Here is a 20,371-nt window from a genome sequence, read left to right as displayed (position 1 = left end):
ATGTCTCCTCTGATTAACCTTATGGAATAAGGAGTGAGGCAAAGGGCAAGGACAGGAAAGGGCATCCCAGCAGGAAATGTTGAGCAGAAGAGGGACATGATTAGACTTGTATTTTAGAAAGAAGGCCAATAGTTTGGAGGTGAGTTTGGCTAAGGGCAAAGAAGCTTGTGCATTAATCTATTCTCTTCTTTAATCATTTCAGCTCCCTTAGCTTCCAAGGCAATCCTACCCTGTTCTTCACACCATTCTGACCATCCTTTTTCGAACCTTTTCCTGATTTCCTCTTGATCTGCTCACTCTTGCACTGTTGATGTTCCTAGTGTCTTGTGGCCCACCGTTCTTTCTCTGCTTCCTCTCCTTACATGCTCACATCCACTCTCATGGTTCTACCTATTCTGTATTTGATGATTCTTAAATCTTTATCTCCCTTCCCCCCGAACTTCAGACGCATATACCCAACACCCATATCAGCCTGTCATTGGTCACAGGCAACCCCTGAAGGACTGGATAAGAGTTTCCTGAAGCCATGAGAATGCCCAGCTGGAGGGAGCAGCTGGAGGGAATCAGCAGCAGATTTTCCATGTTGCCCCAAAAAGGGGGATTCTGGGCAGAACACCACGGGCTCCACTACATCCTCCCTGTTTCCTTTTTCCCCTCACCTTCTACCTCTTCTACCCCAACCCAAAAGAATCACTAGTCGTACCAGTTTTGCCCACTAATATCACCAAAATCCATCCCATATTCTCTATACGTCTTATTACTGTCCTAATCCAGGCCTTCATTCCCTCTCTCCTGGAATATACTGCATTGGCTTTTTAATGAGTTCTCTGCCCTGTAGCCCACCTTGTTCTCAGAGAAATCTATGTGAAACATACATGTGATCCTGTAGCTCGAGGTTTAAAGGGCTTCAGGAATTTCCCACGACCTTCAGAATACTGTACCAGTCCCTTACCATGGATGTGAGCCCTCCTGGACTGGCCCCTATCTGTTTTTCCAATCTCATTTCTTCCCATTTTCCATTTTATTATTCACTCTCTGGTGAATACGTAACACATCCCATCACATTGTATGGTTTCATGCTACAAAGACTGTGTTCATTCTGTTTCCCCTGCACTGAAACATCCTTTCTAACTTCCTTGCCGTAGTTAATGCTTCTGACTCTCTCAGCTCAGTCATCAGCCCTTCCAGGCCAAGCTACATACCATTCTCTGTGCTTCCAAAGAAACATGTGCACATCATTATGTTATCACTTATCACATTATATTGAGATGCTTCCTTCACTCAATTAAAAAAAATTGGAATAAAAATGTTTTTAATTTTTATTTTTTAAGGTGCTTTGAGATTATTAGATTTAAAAAAATTAATATTGACTATTATTTTTTTATTATTTTTTCTAGTATTGGAAATGTGATAAAAATAAATATAAGATGACCTGACATGGAAAGTATCAAAACCAGTTTTGCTAAAAATACTATATGGAAGGAATAATATCAGTTCCCCATTCTCAATTTTTTTAACTCATTTATGTTTCCTACCATTTGATAGATTTCATTTCCTTCCCATAGCAGATATTCCTATGATGCTAGACCACAATATAGTTTTTACAAATAGCAAACATTTGTTCTTCTTACAGTTCCCACTGGAAGCGGATTACTCCTCAAGCTACCAAGCAAATCAAATGCTCTTTGATTTCAGAGAATTTGCAATGGAGGACATTGTGTCAATTATCTATTGCCACAATAAAGCTGCACAACAACGAACACACCTATTTAAGCTCAGCTGAGCTGTGCAGGCTTGTCTGATCTTGGTAGGTAGCTTTGCTGTCTTGGCTGGGCTTGCTCACATGTGTGGGGGCCAGCTGACTGATGGCCAGCCTAGGATGGCCTCGGTTGGAATGTTGAGGATGACTTGATTTGGCTCTATGTGTTTTTCATCTCCAGTGGGCTAGTTGGGACATATTCACCAGTTCAAGCACCTTTTTAGCCTCTGCTTGTGCCATACTTGTTAATATCATATTAACCAAAATAAACCACAAGGCCGATCCCACAATCAGAGTGGGCATGGACACAAGCGTGAGGAGGAGGGTATAGAGGAGTAGAGAATTGGGATTGTTTTTGTATTATACCACACATGCTTAATTTTTTTCCAGTTTCTCAGCTAATAATTCATTCAATGGAGTCAGTTATCCCCATGGCCCACATTAATTATATCACCTACCTTTGGCTTGCCTTAATGCTAGGGAAAAGAAGCCAGCATTTATTTTATAAAAACAACAGCAACAACAACAAAACAACCCTTGCTTTTGATAAAACACAAATAAATTAATGTATGATTTTTTATTAAATATTATAAGTCAACTATTAATTCACGCCTGAAAAGAAAAGAACCAGCACATCAGAGATCCCCTTGAGAAGGCTCTCAGACCACCGGTATTGTCCCTGACACACTTAATGAACTCCGGATGAAAGTAGATATATTTTGAAAATTTGAGTGCAGTGTCACACAGATAAACTTTTGTTTTATGCAGCTAATCCCATCAAATATAAAATCTCTAATCCTAGCAAATACCAAATCTCCTGTTAAATATTATTAAGTATTGATGGTTCTGTTTAAAATGATTATAAAAGCTGATTGCAGACTGGCCTCATTCTTCAAAGTAATTTCTTAAAAGCATGATAAAATAGAAAAAACTTTTGTTTATTCACATCACTTGCATTGTTTTCATATTCATGACATTGTCAGGGCCTTTAGGCTTTTCTCTACTGTCTTTACCTACAGTTTATGCTCCTTTTTTTTACATTCTCTTTTTTTTTTAAAGATTTTATTTATTTGACAGAGACACAGCGAGAGAGGAAACACAAGCAGGGGGAGTGGGAGAGGGAGAAGCAGGCTTCCAGCCGAGCAGGGAGCCCGATGCGGGGCTCGATTCCAGGACCCTGGGACCATGACCTGAGCAGAAGGCAGACGCTTAACGACTGAGCCACCCAGGCGCCTGTTTTTTTTTTGTTTTTTTTTTTTTACATTCTTAAGTTTCATTTTCTTTTACCAGATCACTTTGGATTGATCCTGACAGTAAAGGTACTTTTGTTTCCATAGTGATACTTGGTGTTTTACTGATTAGGGAGGAGAACCCTAAGGGACAAGGAGAAAAAACGGGTATGTTGATAATGCAGCACAGGAACATTTTGTAACCCTCAGTTGTTCTGTGGCTACTGCACAAATAGCTTTTTCTTTTCTTTGAGAGAGTTTGGAACATCATCTGGAAGTTTGGTATTGTGTTTAGTATGTAGGTCCTTTGAATGATTTTGTGGGCAACTTCCCCTCCATCCCAGCTTTATTGAGATATAAATGACATATAACATTGTGCAAGTTTGAGATGTACAATGTCTTGATTTAACACATACATAAATTGCAAACTGATAACCACCAATAGCATCAACTAGTTTGTTTGGTTGTTGTTTTTTTGTGTGTGTGTGTGAGAATATTTAAGATCTACTCTTTTAGCAACTTACAGGTATAAAATACAGTATTATTAACTGTAATCACTATGCTGTGCTTTAGATCTTCAGAAATTATTCACCTTCTAACTGGAAGTTTGTAATCTTTGACCAATATCTCCACATTTCTCCTATGCCCTCAATCCCTGGTAACCAGCATTCTAGTCTCTATTTCTACACATTTGTCTCTTTTAGATTCTGCATATACTTGATATACAGTATTTGTCTTTCTCTGTCTGACTTAGTGCACTTAGCATAATGTCCTCAAGATCCATCCATGTTGTCACAAACAGCAAGATGTCCTTCTTTCTCAGGGCTGAATAATATTTTATTGTACATATATACCACATATTCTTTATCCATTCACCCACTGACAGACACTTAGGTTGTTGTTTCCATGTTTTGGCTATTGTAAAAATGCAGCAAATGAACATTATGGGGTGCAGATATCTTTTTGAGATAGTAATTTCATTTACTTTGGATATATATCCAGAAGTGGAATTGCTGGATCATATGTATTTCTATTTTTAGTTTTTTGAGGAACCTCCATACTGTTTTCCATAGTGGCTGCCCCAATTCACAGTCCCACAAACAGTGCACAAGCATTCCCTTTTGTCCACATCCTTGTCAACACTTATCTCTTGTCTTTTTTCATGATAGCCATTCTAACAGGTGTGAGGTGATCTCATTGTGATTTTGATTTGCATTTCCCCAATGATTAGTGATAATGAGCACCTTTTCATGTCACAAATAGCTTTTTAGTTAAATTTTAACTTATTTTGTCAGAAAGATTATCTAGTAAATACCAGATGCTGATGAACTTTTAGAAATTAAACTTCAAGTCAAATATAAAGTTAATTCGGCTTGAATGAACAAGTTTTAAATTAAAAATTCATTTGCCCAGGCTTGCTGAGAGCGCATTCAGGCGACATGAAGCTGCTCACGCACGACCTGCTGAGCTCGCATGTGCGGGGGGGGGGGGTGGGGCCCCGTGGCTTCCCACTGCGCCTCCAGGCCACTCAGGTCCGCATCAACCCGGTGGAGTTCAACCCCGACTTCGTGGCACGTAGGATGCCCAAGGTGGAGTGGGCGGCCCTTCTGGAGGCGGCGGATACCTTGCATCTGGTCGAGGTGCCCAAAGGGCCAATTGAAGGGTATGAGCATGATGAGAAATTCCTGAGGCAGATGCACCACGTGCTGCTGGAAGTGGATGTGCTGGAGGGCACCTTGTAGTGCCCAGAGTCTGGACGTCTGTTTCCCATCAGTCACGGGATTCCCAACATGCTGCTGAGTGATGAGGAAACTGAGGCTTAATCGTGCCAGGCACTAGTTTTTCAGTCTGTAACCAGGAATGTTTTTGTTGATGTATATCCTGTTTGCTAGGTCTGTTGTGTATCCCCAAACCTGGACCCGGTGACACACGAAACACAGTGTTCTTGAGCTCAATATATTTCTTTCTCATTAACGGTTCAAAACCAAAAAAAAAAAAGAAAAAAAGTTCAGTTGTCCAAACTTTACACAAATTCCTGCCCAAATCTGGGCACCTGCATTCTCTTTCATTTATTATTTTTTTAAATTATTATTATTTTTTAAAGTAGGTTCCAGGCCCAGTGTGGAGCCCAACAATGGGGCTTGAACTAGGACGCTGAGGTCAAGACCTGGGCTGAGATCAAGAATCAGACCCTTAACCAACTGAACCACCCAGGCACCCCATTGTGGGTTTTTTGTTTGTTTGTTTGTTTTTAAAGATTTCATTAATTTATTTGAGAGAGAGAATGAGAGCATGAGACGGGGGAGGGTCAGAGGGAGACGGACTCTCCGTTGAGCAGGGAGCCCGATGCGGGACTCGATCCCGAGACTCCAGGATCATGACCCGGGCCGAAGGCAGTCGCCCAACCAACTGAGCCACCCAGGCGCCCCCACCCCGTTTTGTTTTAATGCAACTGGTATACCAACAAACTTTAACATCAGTAAAGTATGTAAAAACCAGTAACCGTATCTATTCTTATCACAACCATAGCTACACAAACCTTGCATCTTGGAGTGTCAAGACACTAATAGAATGACAGAGTATTAACTGTACATTTGAATGACTGTGCCTCTAAAATCCGGGCAGGAGGATACCAGATCCCAGCCTTCTTTCCCAACTCAGAATGCTTACCCCTTCCATTAAATAAATATATATTTCTAGATGTCTTCTTTTATTTCTACAAAACGCAGACACACGAAACTAGAACCCTGGGAGGCTGAAAACTAAAGGTAAAAAAGGAAGAAACTAAAAACGCCCCTTGCAAACTCCAGCAGGTGAGTCCGTGGGCGGCGCCCGGGCCTGGGAGGTCGAGGAGCAGCGTCGGCCTGGGTCCCGCAGTGCACGCGCCCCGGCGTTTTCAGCCTCCGGTCTCTAGGGGCCGCTGAGGCGCTGAGCCTGCTGGGCGCGGTGGGCCGCTCTGTTCCGCAGGCGGAGACGAGGCGGAGCTGAGAGGACGCGCAGGGGAGGTGACCTCGCGGCAGGTGAGCAGCGGCGGCTGACGGGTGACGGCGGGGGGAACAGGGTGGCCGCCCCGCCGCCACGCTCTGGTCCCTGGCCTTGGCGAGGCGGCCGTCCTGCGGGCCTCACTCCCAGGTGCGTAGGACCTGACGGCGTTCTCCCCAGCACCCCGAACCGTCGCCACTCCTGGACGCCCTGTACGGTCTTTGGGATCCCTGACCCCATGGGGCCCATTTCCCGCCCCTCACGTGCCAAGATCCCGGCACTGGTCATGGACACTCTCCACCCCAGACACCCTCCCATTTCCTGGACAGTTTCTTGGTGTCCCAGCTCACCAAACTCCTATTTAGAGGGAAGTGGTGTTGTAATTGTTTTCCATGAAGTGCCTCTTGCCTTCAGTAATTGTGTTAAGTTGGTCCGAGGGTTGTGGGTTATTGTTGAACAGTAGTTGTGTTAAAAGTCACGTGTTCCCCCTTGCAGTTCCCCAACACAGTGTCTGGAACTTAATTGAATGCAGTTTCTTTTTCTGGAGATTTCAAATGCATCTGTCTTTGAGTAATAGCCAGCTGTAGTGTAGGTACCACAATATAGGGAGGGGAGTAGACCTCAATAATACTTTACAGCCCGCAGATTGTAACAGCCATTGTGAAAACCTTTCTCCCTTACGCAGGTACAGTAAATTCAAGAGATGGAAAGACACTTTTTTTTTTAAGATTTATTTATTTGAGAGAGAGAGAATGAGAGCACGAGAGGGAAGAGGGTCAGAGGGAGAAGCAGACTCCCTGCTGAGCAGGGAGCCCCATGCGGGACTCGATCCCGGGACTCCAAGATCATGACCTGAGCCGAAGGCAGTCGCTTAGCCAACTGAGCCACCCAGGCGCCCTGGAAAGACACTTTTTTAAACGGTATTTTTTTTTTTTTACATCAAAACAACAAATACAGAATCCATTTAAAAAATTTAAGTGATGACGCTTTTATGTTTCGTAATTCTGGTGATAACTTGTAAATGCAGCGCCTTATCAATTTTGGAGTATGGTGGGGGTAAAGTAATGGAATAGGGGTGGGCTGGAAATTGAGAGACCTGGATTATCTCACTCCCATTGGCAAAGACAATCTCTTTGGGTCTAGGTTTCTGGTTTGTTTGTTTTTTTTTTTTAAGATTTTATTTATTTATTAGACAGCGAGAGAGGGAACATAAGCCCGGGGAGTGGGAGAGGGAGAAGCAGGCTTCCCGCCGAGCAGGGAGCCCGACGTGGAGCTAGATGTGGGGCTCGATCCCGGGGCCCTGGGATCATGACCTGAGCCAAAGGCAGCCGCTTAACCCTGGTGCCCCTAGGTTTCTCTGTTTAAAAAAAGGGAATTGGACTAGATGGTAAGCATGACAATAGCTGTCATTTACGGAACATCTGTTAACATCCTTTAAAATGTGTTATCTCACTTAATTCACACAGCCATTCTATGCAATAGATAACATTACCCCTTTAGGTCGAAACTGAGGCCTGCAGAGTTTGTCATTTACTCCAAGACCTCCAGCCTATATGTAGCAAAGTTGGAATTTGAGGCTATGCTGAATTCCCTCACGACATAAAGCCCTCTGATTCTATCCCAAACTTGTTTCTTCTAATTTAAATTTTTAAGGTGCTCTGGGTGCCTGGGTGGCTCAGTTGGTTAGGCGACTGCCTTCGGCTCAGGTCATGATCCTGGAGTCCCGGGATCGAGTCCCGCATCGGGCTCCCTGCTTGGCAGGGAGTCTGCTTCTCCCTCTGACCCTCTTCGCTCTTGTGCTCTCTATCTCTCATTCTCTCTCTCTAATAAATAAATAAAATCTTTAAAAAAAAATAAAAATAAAAAAATAAAATAAATTTTTAAGGTGCTCTGTCCCAGACTTCAAATGACTTTTTTTTTTAAGATTTTATTTATTTGACAGACACAGCGAGAGAGGGAACACAAGCAGGGGGAGAGGGAGAGGGAGAAGCAGGCTTCCCGTGGAGCAGGGAGCCTGATGTGGGGCTTGATCCCAGGACCCTGGGACCATGACCTGAGCCGAAGGCAGACGCTTAATGACTGAGCCACCTCAAATGACTTTCTTAAATATTAAGATAGTGTGGTATGTGAAACTAAAATAACAAGTGTATTTTATATCTCACTAAAATATTTTGTCCATTTTAGAATTCCCTAAGTCTTAAAAGAAAGGCTTTGGTTTTTGTTTTTTTAATTTTATTTATTTATTTGACAGAGAGAGACACAGCCACAGAGGGAACACAAGCAGGGGGAGTGGGAGAGGGAGAAGTGTGCTTCCCACTGAGCAGAGAGCCCGATGCCAGGCTCGATCCCAGGACCCTGGCATCATGACCCGAGCCAAAGGCAGATGCTTAACAACTGAGCCACTCAGGTGCCCCAGAAAGGCTTTGATTATTGCTAAGGTTCCTTCTCACTAACATTCTATAATTCTGATAATTTTGTTTTGACATCTTCTGCTGAGATGCTGATTTCAAAAATGAGTATCTGAAGATTAAATTTTTCCCTGTAGTAACTCAGTCTTTTTATCTTGTCTAATTTCCATGTATAACATAATATAGTCATGCCAGTGAATTATTTAATATCAGTTGCCAAATACATTCTGGATTATCCGCCTGAGCAAGAATTTTAGTAAAGGAGGGAAAATCATCAAAAAATGACCAGTTCTGACTGACTAGGACTATGTTGCATAGCCTCAAACATTGTGCATTATTAATTCCAGGAGGGCACCATTCTCACTCACACTTTGAAGTGTGAATGACCCTCATGAAGCTGCGTAAGGAGGCATCCTTTCTGCTGCTTCCTTTTCCCATCATATACTTCCTTCACAAGAGGATGGGCAGAAGAAAAAGGTGAACTTTTTACCAGGGAGGGACATATGAAGTAAATGCAGCTTAATTTAGATCATTTTTATTTACAGGTACGTATGAAAAGTCTGACTCTATTTTTTAAAAATGTATAAACGGCAGTTTCATATCATTTGTCAATAAGGGAACAAGAAATGAATGATGGAAAAATGAAGAAATGCAACTAGCGGTTCCTGGATAGATTGCACCAGGGGTGGCCCCTTGGATACCTGATTTATCGAGTGTTTTGCAAGTGGGCCCACACACAGACTGATCACCATATTGCTTTGCCAGGAGCAGTGCAATGCCAGGTTTCCATCATCCCTGCCAGACTCTATGTGTTTGTTTTGTGTGATTCCCCCTTTAACACAATAAATGAGGGTTTTTTTTCCTAGCTTAAAAATAAACCTATCTTGGGCGCCTGGGTGGCTCAGTCGTTAAGCGTCTGCCTTCGGCTCGGGTCACGATCCCAGGGTCCTGGGATCGAGTCCCACATCGGGCTCCCTGCTCAGCGGGAAGCCGCTTCTCCCTCTCCCACTCCCCCTGCTTGTGATCCTGCTCTCACTGTCTCTGTCAAATAAATAAATAAATCTTTAAAAAAAAATAAACCTATCTTGAAAGCTATTGTAAGTAGAGATTAGTCAAAATCATACGCAAATCAGTAAGTGCTGGTTACTTGCAGTGAGAAGCAAAAGAGTAAGGGGAGAAGTTGGTCAAAGTGATGGGAGAACAGGAAATTCTAAAGGAAGTGTGCTAGAAGTTAGATGTTTTTGTCATAGGTACAGTTCATTTGAGTGGTGATGTCAGATTATTGCTGTGCTTTGAATTTATGATTAGTTCTGCAGCTTTTAAAAATGGAATTTACATTAGCTCTGCACTTGAAAATAGCTAGTCAGCTTTTACTTCTAGATTAAAAGTTTACTTTTGATGTGACATTGGTTTTCCCCAAAAGTTTTGACAGTGAACACATCTGTGAACAAACAACTAAGGTTTTACACTCTGTATACTTTACTTATCCAACCAGCACATCTTGAATTTCTGCTCCAGCCTATGTCTGTAGCTCTGTGGGCTAGGCATGTGAAGAGATTCAAAAGAACTTTCTACATGAGAAGATTTTGTGTTGTTTTGTTTCTTATAGTTATATATAACAAATTTTTGGCTACTAAAGCCCTTTTTGTACTCAGTAATCTATATATATATATATATTTTTTTAAGTATAGAATGTTGTTAAAATTTCTTTGTTGAATAGATTGTATAAGCAAATACATGCAGTTTTTGGGAGAACTATTATAACATCTTCAGTGACTGTGGCTTATAAAAAAAAAGCAGCAATAGGGCCACCTGGGTGGCTCAGTCAGTTGAGCGTCCGACTCTTGATTTCAGCTCAGGTCGTGATCTCAGGGTTGTGGGACTGAGCTCCGAGTCAGACTCTGCACTCAGTGTGGAGTCTGCTTGTCCCTCTCCGTCCGACCCTCCTCCTGCCCACTCTCTCTCTCAAATAAATAAACAAAATCTCAAAAAAAAAAAAAAAAAATAAAATTGAGCTGTCTTATACCATATCTGATAAAAGACTGATATATAATGGAAAATGTTACTTATATACTTTGCAGAAAGTATCACAAATGATGGAAATTGTGGTATTTTATGAAATTTTTTAAAAAATATAGTGTGGTAGGGGCGCCTGGGTGGCTCAGTTGGTTAAGCGACTGCCTTCGGCTCAGGTCATGATCCTGGAGTCCCTGGATCGAGTCCCGCATCGGGCTCCCTGCTCAGCAGGGAGTCTGCTTCTCCCTCTGACCCTCCCCCCATCTCATGTGCTTTCTCTCTCATTCTCTCTGTCTCTCAAATAAATAAATAAAATCTTTAAAAAAAAAAAAAAATATAGTGTGGTAGGTAGTCCCTTAATTTGTAAATGTCCCTTTAATAAACATTTCTGTTGGCTTCCAGTTCAGGTATTCTTTGTTATTTCCAGTAAAAAGTTTAACATAGTATCTTATTAAGGTGAATATGGATGTCTGGAGATTGCAGTATAATAAATACTGCCTCGGTTATTTACTTCCTTCGTTCATTACAAAGAAAAAGAGGTTCTGCTAAGGAAAAGAGGAGACCAAGGAATCTTGCAAAAAAAAAAAGTCATTACAGGGGCGCCCGGGTGGCTCAGTCAGTTAAATGTCCGACTCTTGATCTCAGCTCAGGTCTTGATCTCAGGGTTGTGAGTTCAAGCCCTGCATTGGGCTCCCCACATTGGGGTTTGGGCTCCTTGTTTTCGGCTCCCTCCTGGGTTTGGAGCCTACTTAAAAAAAAAAAAAAAATTAAGTCATTACAATTCATGTTAGAACACTCTTAATCCATAGTTTTTACAGACATTTCATATAGGTTGAATTTTGATATTGAAGATCACCGCATCCCTTTGATTTGATTTTTTAAATTTTTTTTTGCATCCCTTCGATTTTAAAATAGTGAAATCTCTCTCGTTTTTGGACTTGAGGTAAGGATTGAGTTAACCATCCTCAATTCTTGGCACATTTTCTTTTTCTTTTTTTTTTTTTAAGATATTAATTAGAGAGAGAGAGACAGCGAGAGAGGGAACACAAGCAGGGGGAGTGGGAGAGGGAGAAGCAGGCTTCCGGCCTAGCAGGGAGCCCGATGCGGGGCTCGATCCCAGGACCCCGGGATCATGACCTGAGCCGAAGGCAGACGCTTAACTCACTGAGCCACCCAGGCGCTCAGTTCTTGGCACATTTTCATCAACACAGAATGTAAGTGATTAACTGTGATCGGAGGGCCCTTCTGTGCTTTACAGTATGTGTCCTCTTTACCCACCTTCCCCGTTACCTTGTTTTTCTTCCCAGGAAACAATTTTAAACCAGAGTCTACTGAATATCTTTGTTTTAATTACACGAAGCAGTTTCTCAATAATTGAAGGAGAATGCCATTTTGCCAGTTTATGGTTAAAATGACTGACCTTTGTGTATTTGCTTTTTCAGGCCTTCCTAGTATTTTTTTTTTTTAAGATTTTATTTATTTATTTGACAGCACAAGTAGGCAGAGGGAGGGGGAGAAGCCGGCTTCCCGCTGAGCAGGGAGCCCGAGGTGGGGCTCAATCCCAGGACCCCGGAACCATGACCTGAGCCGAAGGCAGACGCTTAACGACTGAGCCACCGAGGCGCCCCCTTCCTAGTATTTTTATCTAATGCCCCAGTTTCAATTAGCAGTACACTGAGGCTGTGATTTAGTCCTAACATGGCTATTGTGTTAACTATTTCCTGCCTCACATTTTATTTTTTTATGGGCATAGCCGACTTACCCTCTATAATATTGCTTCCACTTTAATGATTGCTTCTTTCAGAATTTTCTTTCCCCGTGTTACAGTCAGTCATGTTATTAACTTAAGTAGAAACATCATTGGCACTTAGCTTAGACATCTGGTGACCAACATTTGTCACTTAAATTCTAAATGCATTAGTACATGCCATCTACCCTGCTCTCATGGCTGAGAGGCAAAGATGAAATGCCAGCAGTTTTCATAGAAGGAAATGAAAGCAATAGGAGTAGGTTGTTGCCACAAGAAAGGAGGAGTAGCAAAGGAATTTACCATCCCTCCTCCTATATTGTTGACATTATTGAAAGATTAGGCCATAAATGAAGAGGAAGTTAAAGGGATTCTGGGCCTAAAGCAGAAGCAAATGCCAGGTCCCTATTATGGCTGTTTTTGTGTGGTATCAAGAAGTTAGTTTAGGACGGGGTACCTGGCTCGCTCAGGCAGAAGGGTGGGCAACTCTTGATCTTGGGGTTGTAAGTTTGAGCCCCATGTTGGGTGTAGAGATTACTTATAAAATAAATAAACATAAAATTTTTTTTTAAAGTTAGTGCAGGACTCAGGCACATAGGTGGACCTCTTGGTCAGCAGAAAGCAGTGGATTTTTTGCCAGCCTTGGACATGATGAGTTTCAAGCAAGTGTATTCTGGCTGAACAAATTTCAGGCATGTTATGGAATGGTTTCCTAAGTTGTCTGTAGTGGAAAAACAAAACAAAACCAGTGTTCCAGTGGAGAAAATGAGTAACTTGCATATAGGAGAAATGAAAAAAAAAATTGCTAGTTACTGTTTGAATGATGTTTGAAATGCTGATGGAATTGTGTTTTATGAGTTGCTATCTCATATACTTCATGGCCAACGTGGACTTTACAAAAGAAATAAAGATTGATGATTGCTGTATTCTGCTGTAATGCATCTGGGACAGAAAGGGTGAGACTACTTGTCATTGGCAAGTTAGTTTACCCTCAGTGCTTCAGAAATGCTCGTTTGTTCCCCTGTGATTACAAAGCCAGTACACATACCTGAAGGATGAGAGGTTTGTTTAATGAATGGCTGGGAAATGCTGGCAAGAGAATGGAAGGAGCAAAATGCCATATCCTCCTGCTGGTAGACAGTCGCTCTGCCAATAACACACTCCTGTGCTTGGATCATGCATGTGTTGAGTTTTTCCCATTGAACTGCATGAGCCATTCTAAAGCCATCAGATGGGGCTATAATTTTCACAGTGTAAGCACACTGCTGTAACAACTCTTTCTAAATTTAGATAGTGAAGAGAAGACTGAGAACGTAGAATGAAGCTAGCTATTGGAATGATTGCTGAGATCTGGTGATCTGTAGAGCCATCCACATAGTAACCACTTCAACAAAAACAGTTTTGAAAAAACAACTCCTGGGGCATGTGGGTGACTGAGTCAGTTAAGTGTCTGCCTTCTTCAGCTCAGGTCGTGATCTCAGGTCCTGGGATGGAGCCCCCACGTCAGTCAGGCTCCTTGCTCAGCAGTGAGTCTGCTTCTCCCTCTCCCTCTGCCCCTCCCCTCCCGCTCATGCTCTCTCTCTCTCTCTCTCAAATAAATAAAATCTTCTTAAAAAAAAGAAAAAATAGTTTTAAAAAAATGAACTAATTTTCTCCATAATTAAGGTATAGAAATATTACTTTTATAAAATCTGTAAAATGGAAGACTTAAAGAGTCCTTGTATGAACAAAGCCACAATGAGTGTTTAAATATGGATATTTGACTCTTGTTTCATAACATTTACTGTATGGTAGGGTTACAGCATTTCCCCAGAGAATTTTATAGTATTGTCATTAATTCTAGCTTTTGGAAGGTCTCTTTGCCTACCTCTTTCCTTCCAACCCTCTCCCACCCCTCCCCAGCATTAGGTGGCAGGAATGATAATAAGATTTGCCTAATAATACCTAGAAGAGAATATTCACAAAATGTTGACACTCCAGCTGGGAGAACCAGAAGCCAAAAGACACATTTGGATTTGATAGCATAGAGTAATTAAGAGGAAAAAAGGATATTCAGATTGAGAAGATAGCAGAGCAGTCCTTCCCAGAAAGTCCCTGACATGCAAATGAGGAGTGAAAATAACTACTTGCCGTTACTGTTTGGTGCTCATGCTTGGGTAGGCCAACGGACGCTGAGGAGCATGGGCCGGTGGGGGCGGGGGGAAGCTGTGGGAGAAATTGAGGAATGCTAGCGGCTTTTTCGGCTGTTGGAAGGTGAGGAAGAATCAAAGGAAGAAATAAAGAAGGATATGGATTACCCCCGGCCCCTCCTACCCCTGCTATGCCTTTCACATAACAAGATACAATGTGACTCAGACCAAGGAACAATTGTCCAGGCTTCTGTGAAAGTAGGAAAACAACTTTTGCCCACTTCACTGGTTTGTTCTAAGAGATGAGAAATAAAATAACTATTTTACCAAACAAAATTTAAAGCACCTTTTACAAAGTACATGTTATACAAAGTAATAATATAATTGGCAATCACTTTGGTATATATTTGGACTGGAGTTCAAAAAAATGAATGAGTACAGAATGATTTTTTTAAAGAACATTTAAAAAAAAAAACATGGTCATGAAGGAAAAAAAAGTCTCTCATCTTATTTTTAGGTAATAAATCATCATTAATCAAGAAGATGTCTTCAGCACCGGAATCTCCTGCCTTTAAAAATGAACCACCCAAAGAGAAAGACTTTCAAAACCCAGGGCTCAGAGGGGTCCGCACAACAACTTTATTTCGAGCTGTGAATCCAGAGCTCTTCATTAAACCTGTAAGAAATATATCCAGGATAAGACATTATGTTCAGTTTAACTAGGCTATCAGAAATAGAAAGTTTTTATTTTCCTGTAACATTTGATTGTATCATGAAAATTTTATGTTGACATTATAATAAGATCTCTCTGAGTAAAAGCAGGTGGAAGGAAAATTTTAAATGCTGTCTATTTCTGTAAATATACACATAAAACTAATTATTTTGAGGGTATTTGAGAACTTTAACAGAATATAGTTGCACTTTAATAGATCAACTTCTCTAGTTCCTATTTAAAATTTTATTTTAATGGTTGCACTAATTTGAAGGAAATATTTGTTGTTTGATCAGGTACTATTAAGTAAATAAGATCTTCCATTGAAACAAAACAAAGTGAAAACCTGATCATTCTTATAGACTACACTTCCAGCTTTTATCATAATATTCTTACTTAAAGGATATTGTAAATATTATGAAAAGTTTAAAACATACATTGTAAGGGAGTTAGCTAATTATTTATATTCTTGTTGCAGATTATTGAATACATTTGACCAATTTTATTTTTAAATAAATATAAACTTAAATGTCAATGAAATCAAATATTATATAATATATTTAAATATATTGAATTTGGTTAGAATATTAATAACATAGTTGCCAGTATAAACTGTTTTAAAGTTAAATAGGTCAACTTAACAGTAAAATCATTAAGTCAAGGTAGAATGTTTTAAAAACCTTTGAACAAATGTGTTGTTTTAATTGCCAAGTGCATTTCAAAATTTGTAGGTTTAAACCCCTTTGAGCTTGTGGCCCTTCTTATGTGTCCATCCAAGTGAAAAAATTTGACCTTTATTCTTTTGATGATTAAGATTTGAAATAGTAATACAACAGATGTGACAGAAGCAGAAAATACTAACTGAAACTTGTATCACTACTGTGCACTCACACTGACCTTAAGAAAGGTTAATTTGTTGAATGTGAAGACACAAAAAGGAAGATCTGAGTTATACTATAGACAGGACAAAACATTTCTGTGGAGTTGTGAACATCTTTTCCTATTTTTTTTTCCAGTTTCAAAGTTATATCACTTTCTTAGGGTCTTGGATTTTTCAGCAGTTAATCAAGGTTATTATAACAGCATAATATCTGCCTCAATCACTAAATTTCTTGAGGTTATAGAGTAGGTTCCCAGAGAAGACTGTATACATTGTCATTTTTGCTACACTTAATATATGACGTGAAAATGAAAGGCTTTTTGCTAGTTATCCATGAAGTCAGGCAAGAAGAATAGCATATATACTTCATTCCTCACTTCCTAATAAGATTAACTAATTGAAGGTTTGCCAGTGGGGAAACTTGGGTTCAGGCAAGTTAAGCAACTTCTCCATGTCACCCAGATAACAGTGAAAACTCTGAGCACCAGACGCATTTTTGTGCCTCATTTCCCTCGCCCCTCTCCCAACCACCACCATCCTGAAGGTGGAGGCCTGAGATCCAGGCTGTACACAGGAGAAAGACTGGAGAGGAGAAGCAAGAATCTTTTCTAATCTCTGAATTATCAGGAGCTGAATTAATTGAATAAGGAACTGGATAAATTGTTATAATGGAAAATATTACCATAGGAATGCTAGTGTGGTAATAAAGACTTGGTATGTCAAGAGGAAAGTGCAACAGATATTTGGGTCTTCTCAAATTATTAATCTTAATGAGGATTTATCATTTTTTTTCTTTGGCAGAACAAACCTTTAATGGCTTTCGGATTGATAACCCTTTCACTTTGCGTGGCGTATATTGGTTATCTACATGCAACACAAGAGAATACAAAGGACCTGTATGAAGCTGTTGATAGTGAGGGACACAGTTACATGAGGAGGAGAACATCTAAATGGGATTAATAGTGCTGGATACCACAGATGGAGCTTCATAAAGGGCTCTGAAATCTTTGAAGGAAAGACTTTGTGAGTGCATAGTATCAGCTTCTTGTTCTGGAACGTGTTGATGAGGAGAGAAGGTAGCAGTTGCAGCCAGGCCTTGAGGCTGCAGTCCTTACCTCATTCTTTCTCCACAGCGGGAGCTTCTTAATGTTGTTCTTTTATTAAGTCCTCATATCAAAGTGCCAGGAAAATGGAAATCGTTTTGTTAATTATTATGTTCTATATAATAAAAGTACCCAGTGCTATCAAATTTGCAGGGTATTTTTAATATTTTAAGGTGAATTGTGCATTTGCAACTGTTGTGAGGGTTTTGTTTTGTTTTGCTATTTGTAAAGGCAATGTTCATTTTCTTTCTGGCACAGAACTTGTATTTATGAAAAAAAAGAAAGAAAAATTATAAATTATTATAAAGCCTGCAGTCAACATTCAAGACAGATAATTTTTACAGAGTCACAGATGACTCATATATTTTGGCATTCCATTTCAGCTATTTTTGGTCCAGAATTTTATTTCCTTTGATAAGGCAGTCCCACTCAACTACTAACATGAGTAAATGAGAGAATAATCCAATGCAATTGGAGTTTTTCTTTGAAAAAGAAAGTATATTATACCTAGGTATGTTTTTATTTGATTCCAACCAAATGTTATCTATTTTAGTTTTTGTAAATTAATGTTACAATGATATTATAAACATAAAACCAAATTTTCTTATGGTTATTTTAAAACTAGAACTATTCAACAGATAGGAAAAGAAGGTCTTCTTAGTTTCCTGGGTTTACCTTATATAATTTAGATTTTTCTGACAAGGATTTTGGACATGTTTCATTTTTGTAGATTTTTACCGTTTTCCAAATCCCTGAAATTGGGGCTCAGAAATAAATCTTACCTATGAAATTTTGTTTCATTTATTATTACCAAGTAACAATAACTACATTGGCAGGGTTTATCATCATATTATGAGCTTTTAATTTCTAGTACTTCATTGTGGTTGTGTAAGATATGTGAAAATGCAATTGTGTCTTGTTTGTAGATATTAAAGAGCTTAATTCATTGAGTTATCTATAGGCAACTAAATCAAATCTTTATTCCTGAGCCCTAAATATTCCTTTGTTACATCTCTCTATATAGTACACTTCATCAGTTTAGAATGCACTTAGGTGGTACAAAATGCCTTTTAATTTAAAGTATTATCTTTTGCTTTTGGTTTCCCTGTGTACTTTGGCTGTTAAGCTAGAATTCTTCTATTTTTAATTTACGTATTTAATGTCACACTGTCATCTTTTAGAATTCCTCTATTATTCAACAAAATAAGTTGATATTGGGGGGGAGGAGATAGTAGTTAGGTGAACTATCAAGAGACCATCACAGCACAGAAGGGCAGTGGGAAATGCACAGAGCAGCCTTAAGCCATGTGACGTCTATGTATGTGAATACATACATATTCACATGTATCATTTCTGCTATATAGACTTTTATCAGCTCTTCTAATCAAAGTTGCTTGTCTTTCAGGGGTGTCTGTTTGGCATGAGAAGAATATGTGTTAAAATCTAGCTTCTGCACAGACCAGTTGTGTGCCTTAGACAGTACATTTAGTTTCTCAGTCTGTTTCCTTATAAGGATGTTAGGGATCCTATATTAAATAGGATTGTGTCGTTGCTTTTGGTTATTGGGAAATAACCATAAGAAAATTTGTTTTTATGTTTATAATATCATTGTAACATTAATTTACAAAAACTTAAATAGATAACATTTGGTTGTAATCAAATAAAAACATCATATCTCAGTATAATATAATTTTTTTTTCCCAAAGAAAAACTCTAATTGCATTGGGTTATTCTCTCATAGATAATCCCTATCTTGCAGATTGGTTATGAGACTATAATGAAATATTTGTTGCCACTTACGCAGTAGATTCAGCAAGGTGCACAGCTGGGAAAAATAATGGGAGGGAACAATCACATTGAATTTTAGGAACAAATAACCTAACTATGATACTTTTTACAGGGTGGTTACAAGTTACAGCACAGGCTTTGTGTACGCGGAGTGTCAAAGGCTGCCTGGCTGTGTATTGATGTTCTCATTCATTCTCTAAGGGAAAACCCCACTTTGACAAAGTGTCTCAGAAAGGAATGGTCTGGGCATGAGATGTACAGCATTTTGGAGTCAGGGTTCAAGTGGTTAAAGGAAGGTCTTTCAGTGTGGGAATCTGGTTGAGATTGGGCAAACTCAGTAACATAATAGGTTAGATCTTGAAGCAAGTCTCAATAAGTAAACTATTAATAAGCGGTAAGTGACTTTTTGCCCAGGGAAGTAATCTGTTCTGATAGAGGAGCTATTTTCCCGGAGGAGCAAGCTGTTCAATTGATTAATTGGTTTTCAAGAATTTCATGAATAGGGGCGCCTGGGTGGCTCAGTCATTAAGCGTCTGCCTTTGGCTCAGGTCATGATCCCAGGGTCCTGGGATCAAGCCCTGCATCGGGCTCCCTGCTCCGCAGGAAGCCTGCTTCTCCCTCTCACACTTCCTCTGCTTGTGTTCCCTCTCTCCCTGTCTCTGTCAAATAAATAAATAAAATCTTAAAAAAAAAAAAGAATTTCATGAATAAACAGTGAAGTTATTTATTGGTTTGTAGCCTTATCCTCCCTAGGGTGACCAATCTTTCCTAGTTTTTCAGGCATGGAGGTGGTTCATGGGATGCAGGACTTTCCATTTTAAAACAAGGACAATAAATTACTTAACTATGTGATTTTAAAAACCAGGCTTATTAATTTTGAGTTCTGACTAAAGGAAAGTAATTTTTCCTTTAAGATACTGTGATGTTTCCTAGTTTTATTACCATGACACTGAAACATCACATTTATAGATAACCTGAAAAAAATTAAGTTCTCTCCTTTTCTGGCCTAAAAGAAATCAATTCTTTAAATAAACCATTTAAAAGAAAGTGTGGAAAGGAGGGAAGGACGGAAGAAAGGGGAGAAAAGAAAAGAACAGAGAAAAAGTGTGGTTGGCTCAGTAATGATTCCCCTGTCCCACCCCACCCCCAAAGATGTTCAGATTCTAATTCCTAGAACCTGTGAATGTTACCTTATATGGCAGAAGGGAGTTTGCAGATATGATCAAGTTAGGGATTTTGAGATGAGCAAGTTATCCTTTATTATCCATATGGGCCTGACAGTCACAGAGATACTTGTAAGAAGGAGGCTGAAGATCAGAGGAAGAAGCAATGTCACCACGCACACAGGGGTAGAAAAGGCTACGTGATGTGAGACTATGAGCCAGGGAATTTGGTGGCCTCTGGAGGATGAAAAAGGCAAGAAAAGACTCTCCCCTAAATCCTCCAGAAGGAACCACCCTGTTAACACCTTGATTTTAGCCTCCTAAGACTCATTTTGGATTTCTGACCTCCAGAATTGCAAGAGAATAAATTTGTGTTGTTTTAAATCACTAAATGTGTGGTAATTTGTTATAGCAGCAAAAGGAAACTCGTACAGAGGGTATCTGGGAAATGAATG

At 39.9% G+C, this 20,371-nt stretch overlaps 1 protein-coding gene and 1 pseudogene across 2 annotated transcripts; both read left to right on the top strand.

Moving 5' to 3' along the window:
- Nucleotides 1-4,427: 4,427 nt before the first annotated feature.
- On the top strand, nucleotides 4,428-4,811 carry LOC113927653 (annotated as a pseudogene).
- Nucleotides 4,812-5,921: 1,110 nt separating this feature from the next.
- Nucleotides 5,922-19,370, top strand: SMIM8 (small integral membrane protein 8). 2 transcript variants are annotated; one of them, XM_027602964.2, is made up of 3 exons: nucleotides 5,922-6,008; nucleotides 14,788-14,948; nucleotides 16,664-19,370. In XM_027602964.2, exons 2-3 carry the CDS (start codon nucleotides 14,814-14,816, stop codon nucleotides 16,820-16,822), a joined length of 294 nt encoding a protein of 97 aa, XP_027458765.1. In that variant the 5' UTR covers nucleotides 5,922-6,008; nucleotides 14,788-14,813; the 3' UTR covers nucleotides 16,823-19,370. The 2 variants fall into 2 exon arrangements, with proteins under 2 accessions (XP_027458765.1, XP_027458766.1); XM_027602965.2 differs by having other exon boundaries at nucleotides 5,959-6,120.
- The last annotated feature ends 1,001 nt before the right edge of the window (nucleotides 19,371-20,371 follow it).

The sequence above is a fragment of the Zalophus californianus genome, chromosome 7, assembly GCF_009762305.2.
Source record: "Zalophus californianus isolate mZalCal1 chromosome 7, mZalCal1.pri.v2, whole genome shotgun sequence".
NCBI lineage: Eukaryota > Metazoa > Chordata > Mammalia > Carnivora > Otariidae > Zalophus > Zalophus californianus.
This window is presented reverse-complemented; position numbering and strand designations above follow the sequence as displayed.

Excerpts from the sequence above, each read along its gene's own strand:
- SMIM8 (XM_027602964.2), top strand. The coding sequence starts at position 14,814 with ATGTCTTCAGCACCGGAATCTCCTGCCTTTAAAAATGAACCACCCAAA. Across the intron at positions 14,949-16,663 it reads CAGAGCTCTTCATTAAACCT|AACAAACCTTTAATGGCTTT; the intron begins GTAAGAAATATA and ends TTTCTTTGGCAG.